The sequence below is a fragment of the Gordionus sp. m RMFG-2023 genome, chromosome 1 (assembly GCF_954871325.1).
Source record: "Gordionus sp. m RMFG-2023 chromosome 1, tfGorSpeb1-WG-v2, whole genome shotgun sequence".
In the NCBI taxonomy this organism is placed as follows: Eukaryota; Metazoa; Nematomorpha; class Gordioida; order Chordodea; family Parachordodidae; genus Gordionus; species Gordionus sp. m RMFG-2023.
The window spans coordinates 24,702,057-24,721,242 of record NC_088775.1 but is presented as its reverse complement, the minus strand read 5'-3'; the positions used below and the strand labels follow the sequence as shown (position 1 = coordinate 24,721,242).

At 28.3% G+C, this 19,186-nt stretch overlaps 1 protein-coding gene across 3 annotated transcripts in view; it reads left to right on the top strand.

Annotated features, from left to right (window-relative positions):
- The window catches only part of LOC135924628 (ubiquitin-protein ligase E3A-like), a 29,690-nt gene extending 12,240 nt beyond the window's left edge, over positions 1–17,450 (top strand). For 2 of the 3 annotated variants that reach the window (XM_065459816.1, XM_065459750.1), the window contains 12 exons: positions 4,907–5,001; positions 7,103–7,330; positions 7,666–7,926; positions 8,233–8,378; positions 8,632–8,776; positions 10,512–10,595; positions 11,210–11,331; positions 11,828–11,995; positions 12,298–12,456; positions 12,664–12,737; positions 13,300–13,443; positions 17,114–17,450. In XM_065459816.1, the coding sequence (XP_065315888.1) occupies positions 4,907–5,001; positions 7,103–7,330; positions 7,666–7,926; positions 8,233–8,378; positions 8,632–8,776; positions 10,512–10,595; positions 11,210–11,331; positions 11,828–11,995; positions 12,298–12,456; positions 12,664–12,737; positions 13,300–13,443; positions 17,114–17,234 (1,747 nt within the window). In that variant the 3' untranslated portion in view covers positions 17,235–17,450. Of the gene's footprint in view, positions 1–4,906; positions 5,002–7,102; positions 7,331–7,665; positions 7,927–8,232; positions 8,379–8,631; positions 8,777–10,511; positions 10,596–11,209; positions 11,332–11,827; positions 11,996–12,297; positions 12,457–12,663; positions 12,738–13,299; positions 13,444–15,195; positions 15,263–17,113 lie in introns of all 3 variants that reach the window. The other variant, XR_010571397.1, reaches the window with a different exon arrangement.
- The last annotated feature ends 1,736 nt before the right edge of the window (positions 17,451–19,186 follow it).

The following is a 19,186-nucleotide window of genomic DNA, read 5'->3' as shown; positions in this document are numbered from 1 at the left end:
GCGCGAAAGAGTGTTGTAGGCGTTAGAGAAGTCAATTTTTACTAGGGATTCGTTTTTTGGGTTATTTTCAAGGTGAATTCTTGTTAAGTGCACAGCGGCTTCACACCCACCAGGTATCCCTACACCAAGTTGATAGGGGCTTAGAATGTGTGCGGCATCGTTTGATTCTAGATGCGATTAATTTAGCGACCAATCTACGGTAAGTTGAACCAATGGCGATGGGCCGAATGTCCTTGTTTGGTTTTTGGAGTGCGATGAGTCTGGCACCGAATAGTAAGGGGGTAATAAAGCTGGGTACGTCTCCATTTAGGATTTTGTTGACTAAGTTTGTGATTTTAGTGAGAATTGAAACCTGTGTACAGATCACAGGAGAGGTAATGTCCTGTAAAAAATTGGTCTAATCCCATCTAGACCATGAGCCGAATCCCGATGAAAAGATAGGATTGCTTTCCTTACTTCTTCCTGTGTGAAATCTGCTGCACAATGGGAGAAGGGTTGGGGCAATATTGGCATAAATGTTGTTGTGGGATGCTTTGATCGAAGCTTAATTAAGGTTTCTAAATTTGATTCCGCCAGAGTGTCATTGGTTGAAATGAGTTTGAGGGCCCCATTGATATTAAGACTGTCAATTTTCTTCGAAATCAATGAGGCTTTTTGTTGAAGTGGGGTTATTTTTTTTTTGTTTATGGGATGTCTGAAGATTTGGGACTCATGAAGATGAGTGTTGATGTTTAAACAGGCATCTTTTATTTGTTGAGTTAATGATTTTTGGAGAGATATGTCAGGTATTTTGAAAGTATTGTACCCAAAGTTTAAAAATTTTAACCATTCTTCTTCTTTGTTAAAATTTTGCAAAAGAGAAGATATGCAGTTGCTGAGAGATTTAGCTACTTGTATTCTCGCTCCTTTGGGTATTCTCGTTATGATACTTGGTTTTGTGGAGTTAAGAAAAATATCTGAGAATGAGGCACCAATTACTTCGTTTAAGGGATAATCGGGGGGGGGGGAAGCGAGTAAGTGATCTGAGAAAGAGGCGTGTGTTTTGAATGCGGACACCTGTTAGAGATTGGTCCATGAACAAAAAATTCCCCATCATTTGTTAAATGTATTGGTTTCATGCAGGATGGGCAGATTCTGCGTTCGTGGGGAATGGCCATAGGTATAAAAAATAAAAAAATGCTGCCAATAATAAAGCAAAAGCACCTGTGAGAGGTCTGTTGATTGATGTGCAAAAATAGCGAAGGAATGATGAATATGTATGTCAGAAAAATCGAGCAACGAGCGAGAAAGATGCTCAATATGAGAGAATTCAAATAAAAAAAGGATTAATTATTAAATTGATAAAAATCAAACATATAATATAAAAATCATATTATAAACGGAATAAATATCATGGTCAACTATTATTTAGTTTGGTTCCCATAAAGGAGCCATATTTTAAAATATTAATTTGCTTTTTTTGCCGCAGAAAGATTAATTGTCTTGATTTTTGAGCATAAAAGTTTTAGAAATTTCTATGTTAAGGGTGAAAAATGTATGTTCATTTGTTGAGAATACGATTGGCAATTAAATCCACAATATAGTTCCCAATCCAATTTATCTTCAAGCCGCCCTATTGTTTTTCAAATCAACTAGTTAAAATATGATCACTATGTTTTAACAATATATGGAGACAATAATTATGATTTGCATAAAATATTTTTTTATGTCACATATAAGACTGATGATAGTGTTAATAAATTAAACTTAATCTAACAGTCTGTAATTGTAGCATAAAATTGGAGTTTGTTTCTGACTATTTTTGTATTTGCTGAAATTCCTTGTTTTTTTGAATTTTCTAGAATAAAAATAATATAACAATAAATCGATACAAATTTTAGTCATTTTAAATGATATAAGTATTTTACTATTAACATCATGGATCAAAGTTTTATAAACAACATTTTGAGATTTTCGAATGATTAGATAAACTCTTTATTTTAATTTGGTCATACTTTTATCTTAAAACAATACAATACAGATATACAAAATATTTCTTTAAAATAATTTGTAAATAAATTGTAAAAAAAAAATACCCCCTTTAAAATATCAACCTGATTTTCAATGTATTCATTAATTTGCCATGGTTGGTGGAATGTCACAACGATTATTACTTGTAATTAAACAGAAAAGTTATACTGTAATATAATAAATCCAAAACTTTGTGGAAAATGATAAGAGATTAGACATTTTTCCTGCACATTTAAACTTATGGCTTAGTTGTAACTTTAAATTTAGGTTTCAATTACATTTGTTCTTGCCCCTTTAGTTATAACAGACAGGGCTTGCCTTAAGCTACCCCTAACACCTAATAAAATAAACTTTACCACCAAAAGCTATTATTTTCGCATTATATCTTTGAATAAATTATCAATATGATGGAGGATTGATTTTTAGATGTATAATAATTCGGATCTTGTTGCGATAAACTTGACATTAAAAGATACCGACCAACTAATTAAATGTAATTATTTGAGGCCGTCCGAGCATACATATTTTGCGTTGCGTTTAAAGCTGTTAAAAAAATATAATCATGAAAGATGATATGCATAAAACCCGTACCAGTTTTATCTTCCTATTTTTAAGCAGTACCATTTTTTTGACCGTTTAAACGCAACGTTCTTATCTTCCAATGCCTGACTATAATTAGCATTCCAAAAATGTAGATGACTCTTTTATCGAAGTCTGCAATTTATGATTTATAAATTACAAACTAAAAAATTAATTCTCGATAGGGTTGTTTCTGCTATCGATAAAGGATTTCTGTTATAAAAAGTTCTTTTTCTTGGATGATCTTGGTGGCTCAGTAAAGATCTTTAGATTGCTTTATTGGACCTTGTTAGGGGTTACTTTGTTGTTTTTTAACAATGGGAAGGATGCTAATTATTTTTTTATGGTGGCAAAACTCGAAATAGTTGCTTTAGCTCCCTAAACATTAGTTGAATTTCAACGCCTATATCACGATATAAATATTTCATCGACTCAGGTAAATGTTAAATTGACTAAACTTTATACTGACGATTAATTTATTTATTTAGATATGTGTCAAGGTCACACAAATCAGCTGATAGTACGCATTTTGGTTTTCTATAAAAAAAACAATTTACAAATATCAGAATTTCAATTACAATAGAAATATTGTATGGGAAACCAAAATGGCGTATCATCAGCTGATTTTTGTTGAACGACACTTTCACATACATTTTGATAAACGAGTCATCAGTGTGGGTAAATGCTAAACTTATTAGTTTAGGTATCGGCTAAAAAATGGCGTCGATAGTACTTCTTTGGTTATTTCTATCAAAGTACTTCTACACTTCATAAAAAAAATTGAATTAGATTAAGGAAACGGGTGTAATATGCTGAGAAGAGAATATAATCATGCACTATAATTTGGGTCAATTACTGCATAATTGAATTATTGAAAATTTTTATAATAGAATTGTTTATTATTTCAATGGTTATTGTTGTGATCATGAATAATGATAAGCCATTTGTTTATAATATTAGAAAAAATTTTTTTTATTTTTGTATAAAATTTATTATTTATGAAAAATGATTACTTTTAGATCCATGTGAGTTTATACGTTAAGAAATATATTCAATATTTAAACAAGAGTTGTCATATAATAAAGTGTGAATTTAAACATTAAGAAAAATAAACAAAGTACTATTATAGTCTTATGTCGCAGTCACAATCTCTAAAACTTAACTTTGTTTATTTTTTATAAACTCACAATGTATCTAATATTATCCTAATTTTTTAAAAATTCCCAAAAATTGAAAGTAATCATTTTTTATAAAAAATAAATTTCATATAAAAATAAAATATATTTAAATAAAAAAATAATAATAAATTTTCAATTTTTTTTAATATTATAAACAATTTTTTTTCTAGTATTATAAACAAATGGCTTATCATTATTCATGATCACCACAGGCCATCCTTGCAAAAAGAATCAATTCCTCAGATAGAAACTATCTCGATATCAGTCATCTCCAATTTTACCAGTTGGGTGGTTCCCATTTTCAACCTTGCTTTCCTCCACGCGGGCTACCACCAGTGTCGCTGTTTCAACCCTTTCCTCTGCCACGGTCGTCATGGATCGAGCCATCGAAATTGTTCGTACCGGCTGTCTATTAATTGGAATTGTTCGTACCGGCTGTCTATCATCTCTGCACAGCTCTACCTGCCTTAGCGGTCCACGGGAATATAGATCTTGCAAGTGATCTCTTGAATGGCAGAAATAATACGTTCGGACTGGGTTGCGTTCACTTCTTGTTGGGAAGGACTGCACCGCTGGCAAGAATATCTCGGGCATTCTGTCCCAATCAGGAAAGGGTGGAAACAGCGATACCGGTGGTAGCCCGCGTAGAAGAAAGCAAGGTTGAAAATGCTAAGTTAATTAGTGGAGATGACTGATACCGAGGTGGATGAATTCCTACGTGGGGAATTGCAAGGATGACCTATTGCGATCATGAATAATTATAAGCCATTTGTTTATAATATTAGAAAAAAAAATGTTTATAATATTTAAAAAAAATTGATAATTTATTATTATTTTTTTATTTTAATATATTTTATTTTATATGAAAAATGATTACTTTTAATTTTTGTGAATTTTGAAAAAATAAAGAGAAAATTAGATACATTGTGAGTTTATAGGTTAAGAAATATATTCGTTATTTAAACAAGTCATATAATAAAGTGTGAATTTAAACATTAAGAAAAATAAACAAAGATTTAGTAAGGTAAATAGAATAATTATATTAGCCTTATCTTTTCTAACTGAGTTCCGTAGACGAATAATGCTAAATTATGTAAATCTTTCTTATTTTCCATTATTTTTTAAAAATAAAAATAAAGATTGACAGGCATTTTTGCGTCGGTTTTCAACTTTGAGGACATGTCCATCATAGTCAGCGCTTTGCAGACCATCATAGATATCAAAATCGATAAAGGTTTTAATTTTTAAATGATAAATGCGTAATCCAATCTAAACCGTCCATATTTTCGTTGTATATTTTTTGATATATAATTGACATTTATGGACGTGATTTCGAATAAGTGAGATAAAACATTTTTTTTATCTTAGTTCTTTTTAGAATTGTATCATGTGACTATGAAATAAAAGAAATTGTGGAATTATTATGAAATAAAAGAAATTGTGGAATTATTGTTGGGTATTTGAGACAATATATATATATTTATATAATAAAAAGATTCGTCGTTTTGACCATAAGTCAATAAAAAAAACAAGAAATTAATTGCTTAACAACTCCTTCATTTTAAATTGCTTCCAATCAGTAATCCAAGATTGGAGGGTACTTCTACCGCTGGATAGGGGGTGGGTTATGACGCAAGATTGTCATTGAAAACGGAGGGAGGTAAGGAGTTGTAAGACACTATCTATTGTCTTTAGAATAAAAGCTCAAAATTAATCTAAAGGAAATAGAATTTATGCTAATTTTAATTACCTTTTTGATAATTTTAATTTCTTTTTTTGTAAATTTTTATTTGGATTCCCATATTTTTATATAGAAAGAAGGAAGAGGGGTGTGCTAAGTATTCGATATCTTCATTGGCTTAGGAGCTCTAAGTATCACAAAGCAAACTTGAAAGCTGCCAAAAAAACAGGGTTGAAAAAAACTTTTCAAACCTATAAGTTCTATAAAGATGTTAAGCCAGGTTAAGAATGCTATAAAGGATTTTAGAAAAACATATTTTTTTTAAATAAAACGAACAAAAAACCAAAAAAATATTATCTATAAAAATTGGACACTTCAACATCTTTAGCTCTTATTGACCATTGCTAGTGCTAGCCTCTCATTCTAAATATTCACAGTGAATCGCCTCTACAATAATTTTATTGGGCGTTCCCTTACACTTTAATTAAATACGCATTCTTAAATTTATTAAAAAGGATAAAATGTTGATACATTATTTATTTTTTAATTATTTTATCTAAGAATTAAATCTCGTTGCAGTGGCTGAAATGTACTAAAATACAGCCAGTAGCTAATTTTTTTGGTATCTATAGCAAATACTAGCTGCATATTTTAATGAGTAGCGTTTAGTTACTTTTTTAATTAATGAAATTTAATTACTTAAGTTATTTTTTATTATAAATTTAATATTTAAATAAAAACTTTTTCTTTCATTTCCGCGCTACTTATTTTTCTAGTTAATTGGAAACTGACCTGCAAACCCGGAAAAAAGTCCGTACCCTAAATATTTTACAAGTAAATTAACCCGGAATGGGCCAATTTAAAAATAATCTAAATGATATCAATTAATCATTTAGAAAATGGTATAATGGAGCGTTATATTTACTTACTCCTTATATTTTTAATTTCCGTTAAAAATAATTTACAAAATCATATTCAAAATAACGAAATTTTTCTAAAAATTCCTGCCCGGCCTTAAATTTTGAGTTCTTTTTTGTCTTAATAATTGTGTTTTTAAACGCCAATTTAGAAAGTGGTACGTCACCGCTAACGCTATTTGACAAAAAAGTAACACGCTATTAGCTATCTTTTTAAAAAGTGGCCTTCGCTACTTTTTACGCTACTTTATAAAAAAATTTATATATCTAATATATGTATAATCTAACATTTCATATTCAAATATGTAGAAAATATTGGCATAAAATTATGACTAAATATTTAAAATATAGACTTTATTTTTGTTGCATTTTAATATCATAATCCCCAGTCTAGAACAACGATCAGAAAATATAAGCTTACCTTACTAAATAATCGCTAAACACTAACAAGTGGGTGACTTTCTAAATGTATTGTCTATTGTATCATTGATTAGTATACGAATAATCAATATTTCCATTAGCCTATTTATTTGCCCTTTGGATTCTGTTAAATTAATATGACAATTCAAGTACATAAATCTGGCAGCTAATTGTCTTTTTAAAGCTAATGAAGCAAATCTTCATCATAATGGTTTAGGATCTATCCAATGGACTATATTTTTAAATAAGTTTAAAGTCAAATTTCAATTTACTTTGCATTAAATTATCTCGTGATTTTAACATGTACACAAAAAAAGAAAATTACCAAGGCAAGCGTTATGTCAATGATGACAAGATCGTTAAAAATGTCGTGGGAGTTTTGGAGATTTTCCACTGCGCCTCGTTACTGGTCGGTCATGTGACCGTTACCCATTACACTTGCGTCAAAAAGGTAGTGCAAGAAAAGGCCGACAACCAATCCGGGGATTTGACAGGAAAGGAGATGAAACACATTAATAACACCTCCAGGAACGCCCATTTGATAAGTAATGATTAGAATTTATAAATTCTATCATAGATAATTTTCATTTGTGATGAAATTTAAAAAATCTTAAATATGGTCATTCTATAACTGAATCATTTTTTTTATTTGTACAAAAAAAATTTATTTATTTTTCAGTGTGATTTATAAAATAAAGTGAACCCAATTGAATATTATACAATCAAGTCATGATTTATTCATATATCTGTTTAAATTTCAAATTGTAAATATAAGACCCGAGCCTGAACCCACCCATCCGAATTTTTTTTATCGGGTGGGTTTAGTTGGGGTTTGCAGGCATCTTATTTTGATACTTGTCATTTTTATAACTATCAAAAGGTATGATTTGGAAGGATCTGAGTTCTCCCATCCAAAGTCGTTCTAATAAGCTCGAGGCTAGACTATCTAAAACGTATCCCAATTTTAGCATTTCCACGGTCAAAAATGGCTTGCTCAAACCTGAGGCTTTCGTTAATTCGCACCTTGAACGCGTACTCATCATAGAAAGGGACTACTTAGATTTTCGTTTCCCCAAAAATAGCGAACAATTTTGTTTTCTCCACCATCCCTATCTCTTGTCCACCAATTTCAAGCAAAAAGGTGTTCGCTAATTTACTAAAATAAAGTTTCATTTGAAAATATCGGAAGAAAATAAATATAATAAATGAAATTAAAGTAAAGTAGATAAGATAGGATAAGAAGTTAATTTTAAGAAAACTTTTATATTTGTAAAAAGCCTCTTAGATTATTGACCCATGTACGGCGAATAACCATTTTCAAATTTTAAATTTATTTTCAAGAACGAAGAATGAATGAATGAAAAAAGGCGTGAAAGAGAAATACTGAATGAATTAAAGAAAGTGAGAAAAGAAATGAATCATAAAATACTATATTTTTTAAAAAAAGCCTTACACTTGGACAACAGAATACGTATGTACGATGAACGAAGGGTAGTTTATCTACAGAATTTGTTACAAGGGTTTTCTTATACACCTCCCTATCTCAAATTCAAAGTCAGGCGTACCCATTTGATTCAAGATTCATTGTCTAACGTAACATTTAAAATTTTAAAAAAATTTAAGTATTTTTTTGACCTAATTTGAGTCGCTCTTTTTTTTTACTGATTTGTAAAGTGTATATAATATTTTTGATTCACTTTTTATAACCTAAATAAAATTTAACCATAGCTCGATTTATATCCGAAATGGTTAAATATGTTTTTGTTTTATTATAATTTTTTGAATATTTAAATTTTATTTGTTCTTACCTTATTTTTTAATTATATATTTTTGCCCTATAAATTAGCTTGAGATTATAGTCGAAGAAAATCCAGAACACTTGAAAAAACAACTGATTGTGGAATTCGAAGATGAAACAGGTCACGATCAAGGAGGTCTTTCGAAAGAATTTTTCCAATTAATCATCGAACAAATATTCAACCAAGATTACGGTTATAATATACCGCCATTTATATTTATTCATTTATTATACTTTGGAGATTCCTCTTTTTTAAAGCTTTTTAACATAATTTTAAGTCAGCTAAAAAAAGACTAAATTTAGCCAAAACTATCAAATCATCTTCAGGCTTTTTTCTTAAAAATACAATGTATTATATTTACTTGTATATTTTGTTCATTCACTCTAAGTCTTTTATTATTCATTATATAAAATATATTTATACCACAACCACACGAAATTAGATATAGGATAATAAAACAAATAGTTCATATTTTATATAAAGAGCTAAGACGAATTGTGGGGATTCGTTACTATCAGATTAATAGCTAATTCTTCCTATACCAGACCAGACAGATGGTTTACCGTTGATTAGAAAACCAAAAAGCATGCTATGTTTTTTAATCTTTATTATCATTTATCTCTAATTTCGTACATTTTATCTAATTAAGTAAAATAAATAAAAAAAAGACATATTTGAGTGAATAAATAGAATATATAAAGGCTATTTAAATGAATGTTTCTTAAATTATGTAATCTATGAGTAAATACATTACAGAAAGGATTGGACAAATTTTCAAAATATTGTATTCGAATATGAATATAAATACACTTTTGAAAAGATTATTTGAATATAAATACAAATAGAAATACTTTTTAAAAGTATTTTAAATTTAAATACAAAATACCCACAAAAAACTTTCAAAAAAAGTATATAAATATAAATACTTCTTCGAATACATTTTGCAAGATATTTTTATTGCGTGTCAAAGGTCCGACTTTTGGCCGGGTGAAGAGATGTGGCTTAGGTTCCCATTTATTATCATAATCTGCACCCAAATTAAGGCTTTTTTTTACTTTTCATTTCAAATTGGATTAATTTCTTAAACAAATAACATTTTATGTGTCAGACTGAAATTAATATTAGTAATAAATTACAAATGTGTTCCAAATACAGTAATTGTATATAAACAATAATAAATAATCTGCAACATATACATATATAATTTTCTTCTTCTCCTCAACGAAGGCAAAACATACATTGTTGTTGAAATTAATATAATAGTCTGTAAATAATATTTCTCATGAAGGTGGAACAGTTAGTTAGAAAATGTTATTAAAATTATATGGTAAATAATCTTTCACGTGAGGGAGCAATAGATGAAAGTTCTGACAGAAATCGCATTGTTTATATTAAAGATCTGCAAAGTTAGGGGCTTGGCCAAACTCGGGCCTAATTCTATTTAAAATATTCGGACAATATTTTAAAAAATATTCGGGCCGGGCCTAATATTTTAAAAAATATTTGGGTCGGGTCGGACCTTGGAAATTTTTTTAAATATATCTAAATTTATCAATTTATATTGAATTTTTTATGTAAAATTAAAATATTTTATTGAAACTAAACGACATATAACATATGTCTTTTATTTTGAGTAATTATAATTAATTTCTATATTTAAATAAATTCGGGCCATGTCCGGTCGGTAAATTTTTTTAAAAAAAAATTTTGGGGCCGGGTTCCGTCCTTATTATCTCGGGTAATATAATTGCTAATGAGCTAAAATTTCGATTCAGGTATTACTAGAACATATATAACGTGTTTACAATTTTGAGGAGTTGGCCGAAAATCTCATTTTTTTGCTCATATGACACGAAATGAGAAAGAAGAAAGAAAGATTGTTGACAAAACCTCAAATTTTAAAAACGAATAATTTTAATAAATCCAGGTATGTTTGTCTATGAGCAAGGATCACAATGCTTTTGGTTCAATTCGCAGCCCTTTGAAAACTGGAGCGAATATTATTTGATAGGTGAATTAATAACTTTAAAATATTACTAGAACTTATGCACGATGCTTATTCTTAACAAGTCTTTCTTACTATAAATAATATATGATATCTTTCCTACTCACACTGCAGAAATATGCTACTGGGTAAGGCCCTTATTATTTAATGAAATAAAATAAAGTTTTAAATACTTTTATCAATTTAAACATTAATTTACCATGCCCGATTTTTACCTACACTAAATATTATTTAATTTTTTTGTACAAAGACAGGAAATATAATTTTAAATTTCTGCCCTAATTTAAGTATCAAAAAATATCTGATAAAATTTAATATAAAATTTTATTAGAAATAGTTTATATTTTAAAAGTTTATAGGCATAAAGGGTGATGTTTTATTTAACAGTTTCTTAGGCAAGAAAAACGCATAACCGACGAAATATCAAAATATTTGCTCAAATTTATTAAAATAGAAAGAAATTTTAAAAAAAGAAATAATTATAGTTTAATTAAATATTAGTAACCTTAACCTTTTTACATAGAACATTTTTCACTCCTTGATTTTAGAAATTTTTATTAACTTTCAATATGCCTAAAAAACATTTAATTCTATTCAATTTTTAAAAAATTATTATCAAGGTACCATTATCGGTTTAGCTATTTACAACGGGATCATATTGGACATAAAATTTCCACCCGTTCTTTACAGCAAATTATACGGAAATCCAGGGACTTTAGAAGACCTTCAACAAATTTATCCCGTAAAATTATTTTATTTTAAAGGGAATTTGTTTATAACATTTTGACCTCCCTAATTAGGGTTTCACTCCTTTTATACTCTTGTATATTGTCACTTTAAAATGAATTAAGTTTTTTCTTAGATTTAACACATCTAAAAATAAATGTAAACACATACTAAATCCTCTAAAATATATCACGCAAAATTTTGAAGTTTTAAAAATATTTATAAATCTAGCTAGGTTCATGAAAATTTAAAAAGAGAGAATTTCTTTAAATTTCAAGAGAAGGTTTCATCAAAACTCTGATTCATAAAAGACACCATATAAATGCAAAAATTTTAAGCTGTTTGTTCCTTTTTTTCGGGAGGGGGGGGGGATAGAGGAAGCGAATGATTCCCTAATCATATGATAATCTAATTTTCATCTTTACAAGAAAAGGTAAGATTATTAACATTTAACTGAATAGATGACGAATCTAACATTATGAATTATAAAATTTCCCTTTTGTGGACTACAGGAATTATATCAAGGGCTGTGTCGTTTGTTAGAACACGAAGGAGACATAGTCGAAGACATATTCGGAACTAATTTTAAGATTTGCGTCAAGGACATGTATGGCAACATGGTGGAACATATGCTTAAACCTAACGGGGATACCATTACAGTAGACAATGAAAATAGAGAAGTATGATTCAATAAGTCTGATTGCTAATCCAAATATTATATATAATTTATAAAACTCACCCTAGTAGGTATTATTAGAACCAATAGAGATAAATCATGAGATCTAATAGAAATAATATAAAAGGATCGGCAAATATCCAAAGTGTCTTATTTTAACATTATTTAAACTATGTGGCAGTTAAGCCTAAAATTTGTCCAGTTAAAACGTAGTATTCTATTCAGTTTTTTTGATAAATAATGAGAAATAAGATTGAATTAAAAACAGATAATATTATAGAAGATTTTACTATTTCTTTGCAAAAGGAATACGCGGCCTTATACGCTCATTACCTGCTAAACACATGCGTGGAAGAACAATTCTCAGCTTTTAAAAGGGGCTTCGATTTGGTGATTGATTCTAAATCGCCACTCTACAGACTTTTCACTCCATCCGAACTAGAATTACTTATCTGCGGAGATACTGTTATTCATTTTATTTTAAGTTTAAATGTGTAGGTGAGAGCTTTACAAATCTATAATTAAATCATTTCAATCCGTTTATTCCTTGTTCTTTACCTTTTGATAAGGACACTGTGCTACAAATTTTACTTTATTTTATTAATATATGTCATTCTTTATTATCATTTTTTTAAGAAAAATCTTTACATAATATTTATTTAACTTATAAAGGTTTACGATTTCAATGATCTGGAAAAAGCCACAACCTATGAGGGAGGCTACACGAGGGAAACTCCGGTTATCGAGTAATTTTTAATTTAACCTTAATATCCCTCATGTACCAATTTTAACCTAAGGTATATATAAATTTCTTAATTTTTTTAGTATATTAAAAATTAAATTAATTTCTCAAAAATGCCTTACGCTAATTGTGACCTACTTAAAGAGCTAGAATTTATTTGTGGGCATGTTTTAAATGAATAGGAAGAATAGGAAAACAATTTTTATAGCTATAATTTTCCACAGATATACTCTAACGAATAACATAATCCGAGCCAGTTTTTAAAGAATATTTGATTTTTTTTTCTCGAAATGGACAAATTTGGTTTTCAAATGAGGAAATCTAGTTTACTAATATAGGACAAAGATTTGAATAAATAAGGAAAGATCTCGTTTCTTGGTGTATTAAAGCTTTAATATTCATTATAATATACTATTTTTATTTTTGTCAGTTTGACAAAATTGAATTTTTTTACAAAATTTAGTACGTGCTAATTAAGCCTTTATAGTAACGATTTTTTTTATACAGTTTTGATTTACAATTTGTTTAATATATCTACTAAGTAATATTTTGACAATCATTCTTAGATATTTTTGGAACACGGTTCATGGTATGGATACCAACCAAAAATGTTCCTTGCTAAAATTTGCCACTGGCAGTGATAGGGTTCCCTTGGGAGGACTTGCTAACCTTAAATTGATCATATCAAGGCAAGGACCCGACTCTGATAGGTAATATAAACAATTATTAATTTATTTTTGATTATTTTATTTCTTCTATAGTTCCTTTTTTTAAACTTTCAATTATTTCGTTGAAGCGCGTAAAATCACGTGAAAAGTTATTAATCTATTTCAAAAAACTTTGCTACAAATTATAGCATTTTACCTTGTAAAGATTTATATTTGAAGTTATATAATTTCAGATCATTTACAAACTTATACCTGATACCTGTCATTTCATATTACAAAATATCATTTTTAAAATATTTTGCATATTCGAAAAAAAATCACTACGAGTTTATGAAGAGCGGTGAATTGTGGGATATTCTAATATTGCTCCTCATAACCACACATTAACAATTCAATTTATTAAATTTTCCATCAGATTTTTCGTCCAGGTCTATAAAATATATTTTGCAAAGTTGCCCGAAATGCCCCTTAATTTTTTATGAAGGAAAACGACATAGATTTATCTCATTATTAACTTTAAAAACATTTTCAAAACTTCGGCTCGGCCTATAATAATATTTTGAACAATTTTTCCTCTGCTGAATCAATTTATCCAAATGAATTTTAAGACACTATAATACCGCTGAATCAATAAATTGAATGTTACAAAATATTCCAGTAAATTAAAACAAATATCTTTGCAGATATAATTACATCAACTATATTTTTTACTTCATTCAGTGTTTAATAGCGGTTTTCCAGATTTACTCAGGTACAGTTTTTCCTCTAAACCCTTTACTCCACTTTTTTATTGTCCTGAGCATTTTTAATTTGTAATACCGGTTATTTTCATATCAAACGTTATCACTTTTATTCACGTCTTCTTTGGGTTTCTTTGCGGCCTTTCCCATTACCACCATTGAAATGCATCTCTCAACCCAATCATACAACTTAAAAGGCTATGAATTATTTTATTTCTCTCCATTCTTTCCATTAGTGTTGTTAAACGGCTAAGCCGAGTCGACTTAGCTGCGACTTGAGCCTAGTTTCTAGTCGAAAAAACGACTTTGACTCGAGTCGACTAAATGAGCCGCATTGGTCGGCTCGTGTATTTGACTCGTTGGGTCTGCTCAATTTTTTTGTTTTTTTATAAAATCTGGTAAATTGCTAATTGGGAAACTGATTAATGTGAACAAAACTATAATAATGCTGTTTTTAAAGTTTTTCGAATTTTTTTGACTTAAATGGGCTAAAATAAGCATTGCCAACATGTTTAAATAAAATTTTAGTGAAGATGTACCCTAGATAAGTGACAATTGTCATTGAAGGTCACGGTCCGGTCTTTGGTCCGGACTAGACCGATACCCTCGGACCGGACCGGACTACGGTCCTTAAGAAAAAGATCGATCCAGACCTTGATCTTAAATAAAAAGACCGGTCTTTTTATTTGTTTAAAAAACATATTTTTTTAACCTAATTTGATTTGTTTTATCATTTTATTAAATATAAGAGTATTATATAAACAATAAAATTTATCCAATGGTATTGAAAAAAATGATTTTGTGCTAGTAGAGGGCATATTAAAATTAAGAGTACATTGTGTTTTTTGAGATATTTTCATTTTCATCATTAGAATTTATATTTTATGTTTTATCAGATGTCTGCTTAAGGTACCTAATTATTTTATTAAGAATAAGGTTAAGTAATTTTTACAATAAATTATACAGACTAATAACTAAAATATTTTAATAATATTATTGCTTATTTTGATTAATTTATTGCTTAAAAAATTATAAACAATTATTTTGTTACTAGGTGCTGACGATACATAAAATTTGGTACTGCAGTGAACACATACTCTATGTTTTTATTGGGACTATAAGTAAAATGTTTCTTGGACAAACTTATGGTTTTCATATTGTAATATAAAAATTAACAAAATCTAAAATGACTCCTCTAGAAAAATATCATAGAATAAAATATACAAAAAAATTATATTAATTGTTTAGTAAAGCAAACTTAAACTATAATAAAAGACCGGTCCGGACCGCGGTCTGGACCGTAAAAATTAAAAAGACCGGTCCGGATTACGGTCCTCAAGAAAAAGATCGGTCAGGTCCGATCCCGGTCTAAGACCGATAGGACCGGACCGTTTACCTTCACTAATTGTCATAATCGTTATTTTTAAAGTTTTTTGACGTAAATGGGCTAAAATATGCATTGCTAACATGTTTAAATAAATTTTAGTGAAGATGTACCCTAGATAAGTGACAATTGTCATAATCGTTGTTTTTAAAGTTTTTTGACGTAAATGGGCTAAAATAAGCATTGCTAACATGTTTAAATAAATTTTAGTGAAGATGTACCCTAGATAAGTGACAATTGTCATAATCGTTGTTTTTAAAGTTTTTTGACGTAAATGGGCTAAAATAAGCATTGCTAACATGTTTAAATAAATTTTAGTGAAGATGTACCCTAGATAAGTGACAATTGTCATAATCGTTGTTTTTAAAGTTTTTTGACGTAAATGGGCTAAAATAAGCATTGCTAACATGTTTAAATAAAATTTTAGTGAAGATGTACAGTAAAAAAGTGACAATTGTCATAATCGTTGTTTTTAAAGTTTTTCGAATTTTTTTGACGTAAATTGGCTAAAATAAGCATTGCTAACATGTTTAAATAAAATTTTAGTGAAAATGTAATCTAGATAAGTGACAATTGTCATAATCGTTGTTTTTAAAGTTTTTCGAATTTTTTGACGTAAATGGGCTAAAATAAGCATTGCTAACATGTTTAAATAAAAATTTAGTGAAGAAAAAATTCGAAAAACTTTAAAAACAACGATTATGACAATTGTCACTTTTCTACTGTACATCTTCACTAAATTTTTATTTAAACATGTTAGCAATGCTTATTTTAGCCCATTTACGTCAAAAAAATTCGAAAAAATTTAAAAACAACGATTATGACAATTGTCACTTTTCTACTGTATATCTTCACTAAAATTTTATTTAAACATGTTAGCAATGCTTATTTTAGCCCATTTACGTCAAAAAAATTCGAAAAACTTTAAAAACAACGATTATGACAATAATCACTTATCTAGGGTACATCTTCACTAAATTTTTATTTAAACATGTTAGTAATGCTTATTTTAGCCCATTTACGTCAAAAAAATTCGAAATAAAAACAACGATTATGACAATTGTCACTTTTCTACTGTACATCTTAACTTAAATTTTATTTAAACAAGTTAGGAATGCTTATTATAGCCCATTTACGTCAAAAAAATTCGAAAAACTTTAAAAACAACGATTATGACAATAATCACTTATCTAGAGTACATCTTCATTAAAATTTTATTTAAACATGTTAGCAATACTTATTTTAGCCCATTTATGCCAAAAAATACGAAAAACTAAAACAACATATTCTTATTATATTTTTGTTCACATTAATCATTTTCCCAAAATTTAACAATTTACCAGATTTTATTTAAAAAAAAATTGAGCAGACCCAACGAGTCGAATACACGAGCCCACTACATGCGCCGACTAAGTGAGTCGGCTCATTCGGCTTAAGTCGGAGCCGTTTCTTACGACTCGAGTCGCAAGAACTCGACTTTTTAACCACACTACTTTCCATCACTTTTCTTATTTTAAAGTTATTTTTTATATAAATAATTTTATAAAAAAAATTCCTGTTAACGATATCACGCCCGCGTATAAACTAGACTTCCCACCGCTCATACGTGCTTCAACTATTTCTTACTACCAGAGTACGATTCCGAGAAAAAATTAAAAGATCGAATTTTGAAAGCCCTTAACCACGCCAAAGGTTTTGGACTCATATAAGGAAATGTAAGGGGAAAAAACGAATCAACTCTTATATTTTATATAGCCTCGCTGAAATTAATAATATTTTTTCGCGCCTTCGCCTTTTAAGTTTTTTTTAAAAAAATTATTTCTTTTTAAGATCTCGTCTATTCAATTGGTAAAAAAATAAATAGATATTTTTTTTAAACCTAAATAACGCGGGACCATCTAACAAATACGGTTTATTTTTTTAAAAAAATTATTTTATTATTTATTTTAATATAATATATTAATTTATAATCTTTAAAAAAAAGAATTTTAATACACATATTTTGTACGAATATTTATTTATAATATAATAAATCACTAAAATAAATCTTTTTATAACATTCGAACAAAATTAGTCAAAGCCAGGATTAGTTGTCATAAGGGATTTGTTAGATCAGTCAAGTTTATTTTATAACAACGAATATTTCAAATTTATTAGTTTTATAATTGCTTTATGCATTATATAAATTAAAATGTATTACAAAATATGACAACATCTCATTGATTTTTTCTAGATAATAACGTGCAAGTTCATCAATAATTAATGAATTTCCATATTATTATATAGAAAAAATGAATAACTGTCATCAAATTTAATATTTTAACATCAATGCATTTCTAAAATTATATAATATCAATCTAATCTTTAGAAAATAACTCTGGATTTACATCAATAAGGGAATAATATAAAAGTCATACTGAGACTCAATTCACTAAATGCATCTTATGTTAGTGGCCATATTTTGTTTATATTATTTTCTTCATTTCATAATAAAGTTTAAAATTCGTTCTAGGGATAACTATTTTGAATTTTTGCCTTAACTACAGATTAATTTTATTGCAAATAATATTTCTGTGGCACTGTTATTATTCATATAATATGGATAATAACAAAATAACTACTTTTATAAATATGCCATTGTATGGAATTTTTTTAAAATAAAATGATGCGATTTGCTAAAGATATTTGAGCATTAAACGGAACCAACCTTATAGAAGAATGATTATAATATAACATAATTAAAATTTTAAGGGGAGGGCTTCTTAAACCAGAATAATTTGACTAAAAATGGAATTAGAACCCTATTGTAAACAAACGTCATTTCCTAAATTTGAAACTCGAATAAATTTTATAAGATCTTTTTTGAAAAATTGATTTCTCTTGAAAGCTATTATTGCTTTTAAAAGCGCAACAATGCAAGATTTTCTACCGATAATAGAGATCTGCAGATTTGGATTATAAACCAATTTTTTCAAACCGGAGGTCGGAATAATAATGATACGGAAATAAAAGCCGGTAGACCGGAATTTTATCAACTTAAGGGCCAGGCCGGAAAATATTATGTTGGATTTATGCCAGGCCAATAAAAATGTGTTTATTGGAGGTCTGTAATTACAATTTTTTTTTTGAGTAATCACTTTATGTGGACATGAAATATGCTAAGGATGTGTTTAATTACTTATTTGATTTTAGACGGAATGTTATGCATAATAAATTATAATATCAATTCTATTTTGAAAATACGTGGGAAAACAAAAAAAATCATTTACAGAGTCAGAATTAATAAAACAAAAAATTGATCTCGGAATACCATAAAAACAAATAATGATATATTATTTGCAATTTTATATTAAATACAAGTAAATATTCAATGATTACAATTAGTGAAGATTTAACATATTTAAAATTGTCCAAAATATAACAAAGACTTGAAACATATCGATATTATAACAAGATTTTTTCATCGTGTATAATGAATGAGATGAGATTTTTATGATGAGCAAACATTTTCCATATTAATTGTTTTTATTTTTTCGTTCATCCCTTAAGTAATATGGGTTGATGCATTTGAATCTTAATTCTTGTTTTATAATTGTTTTTGGTAGCCAGTCGAAATAGATTGTTATTAGAGTATTAATCCACTGCCAAACTCTTTTGGCCT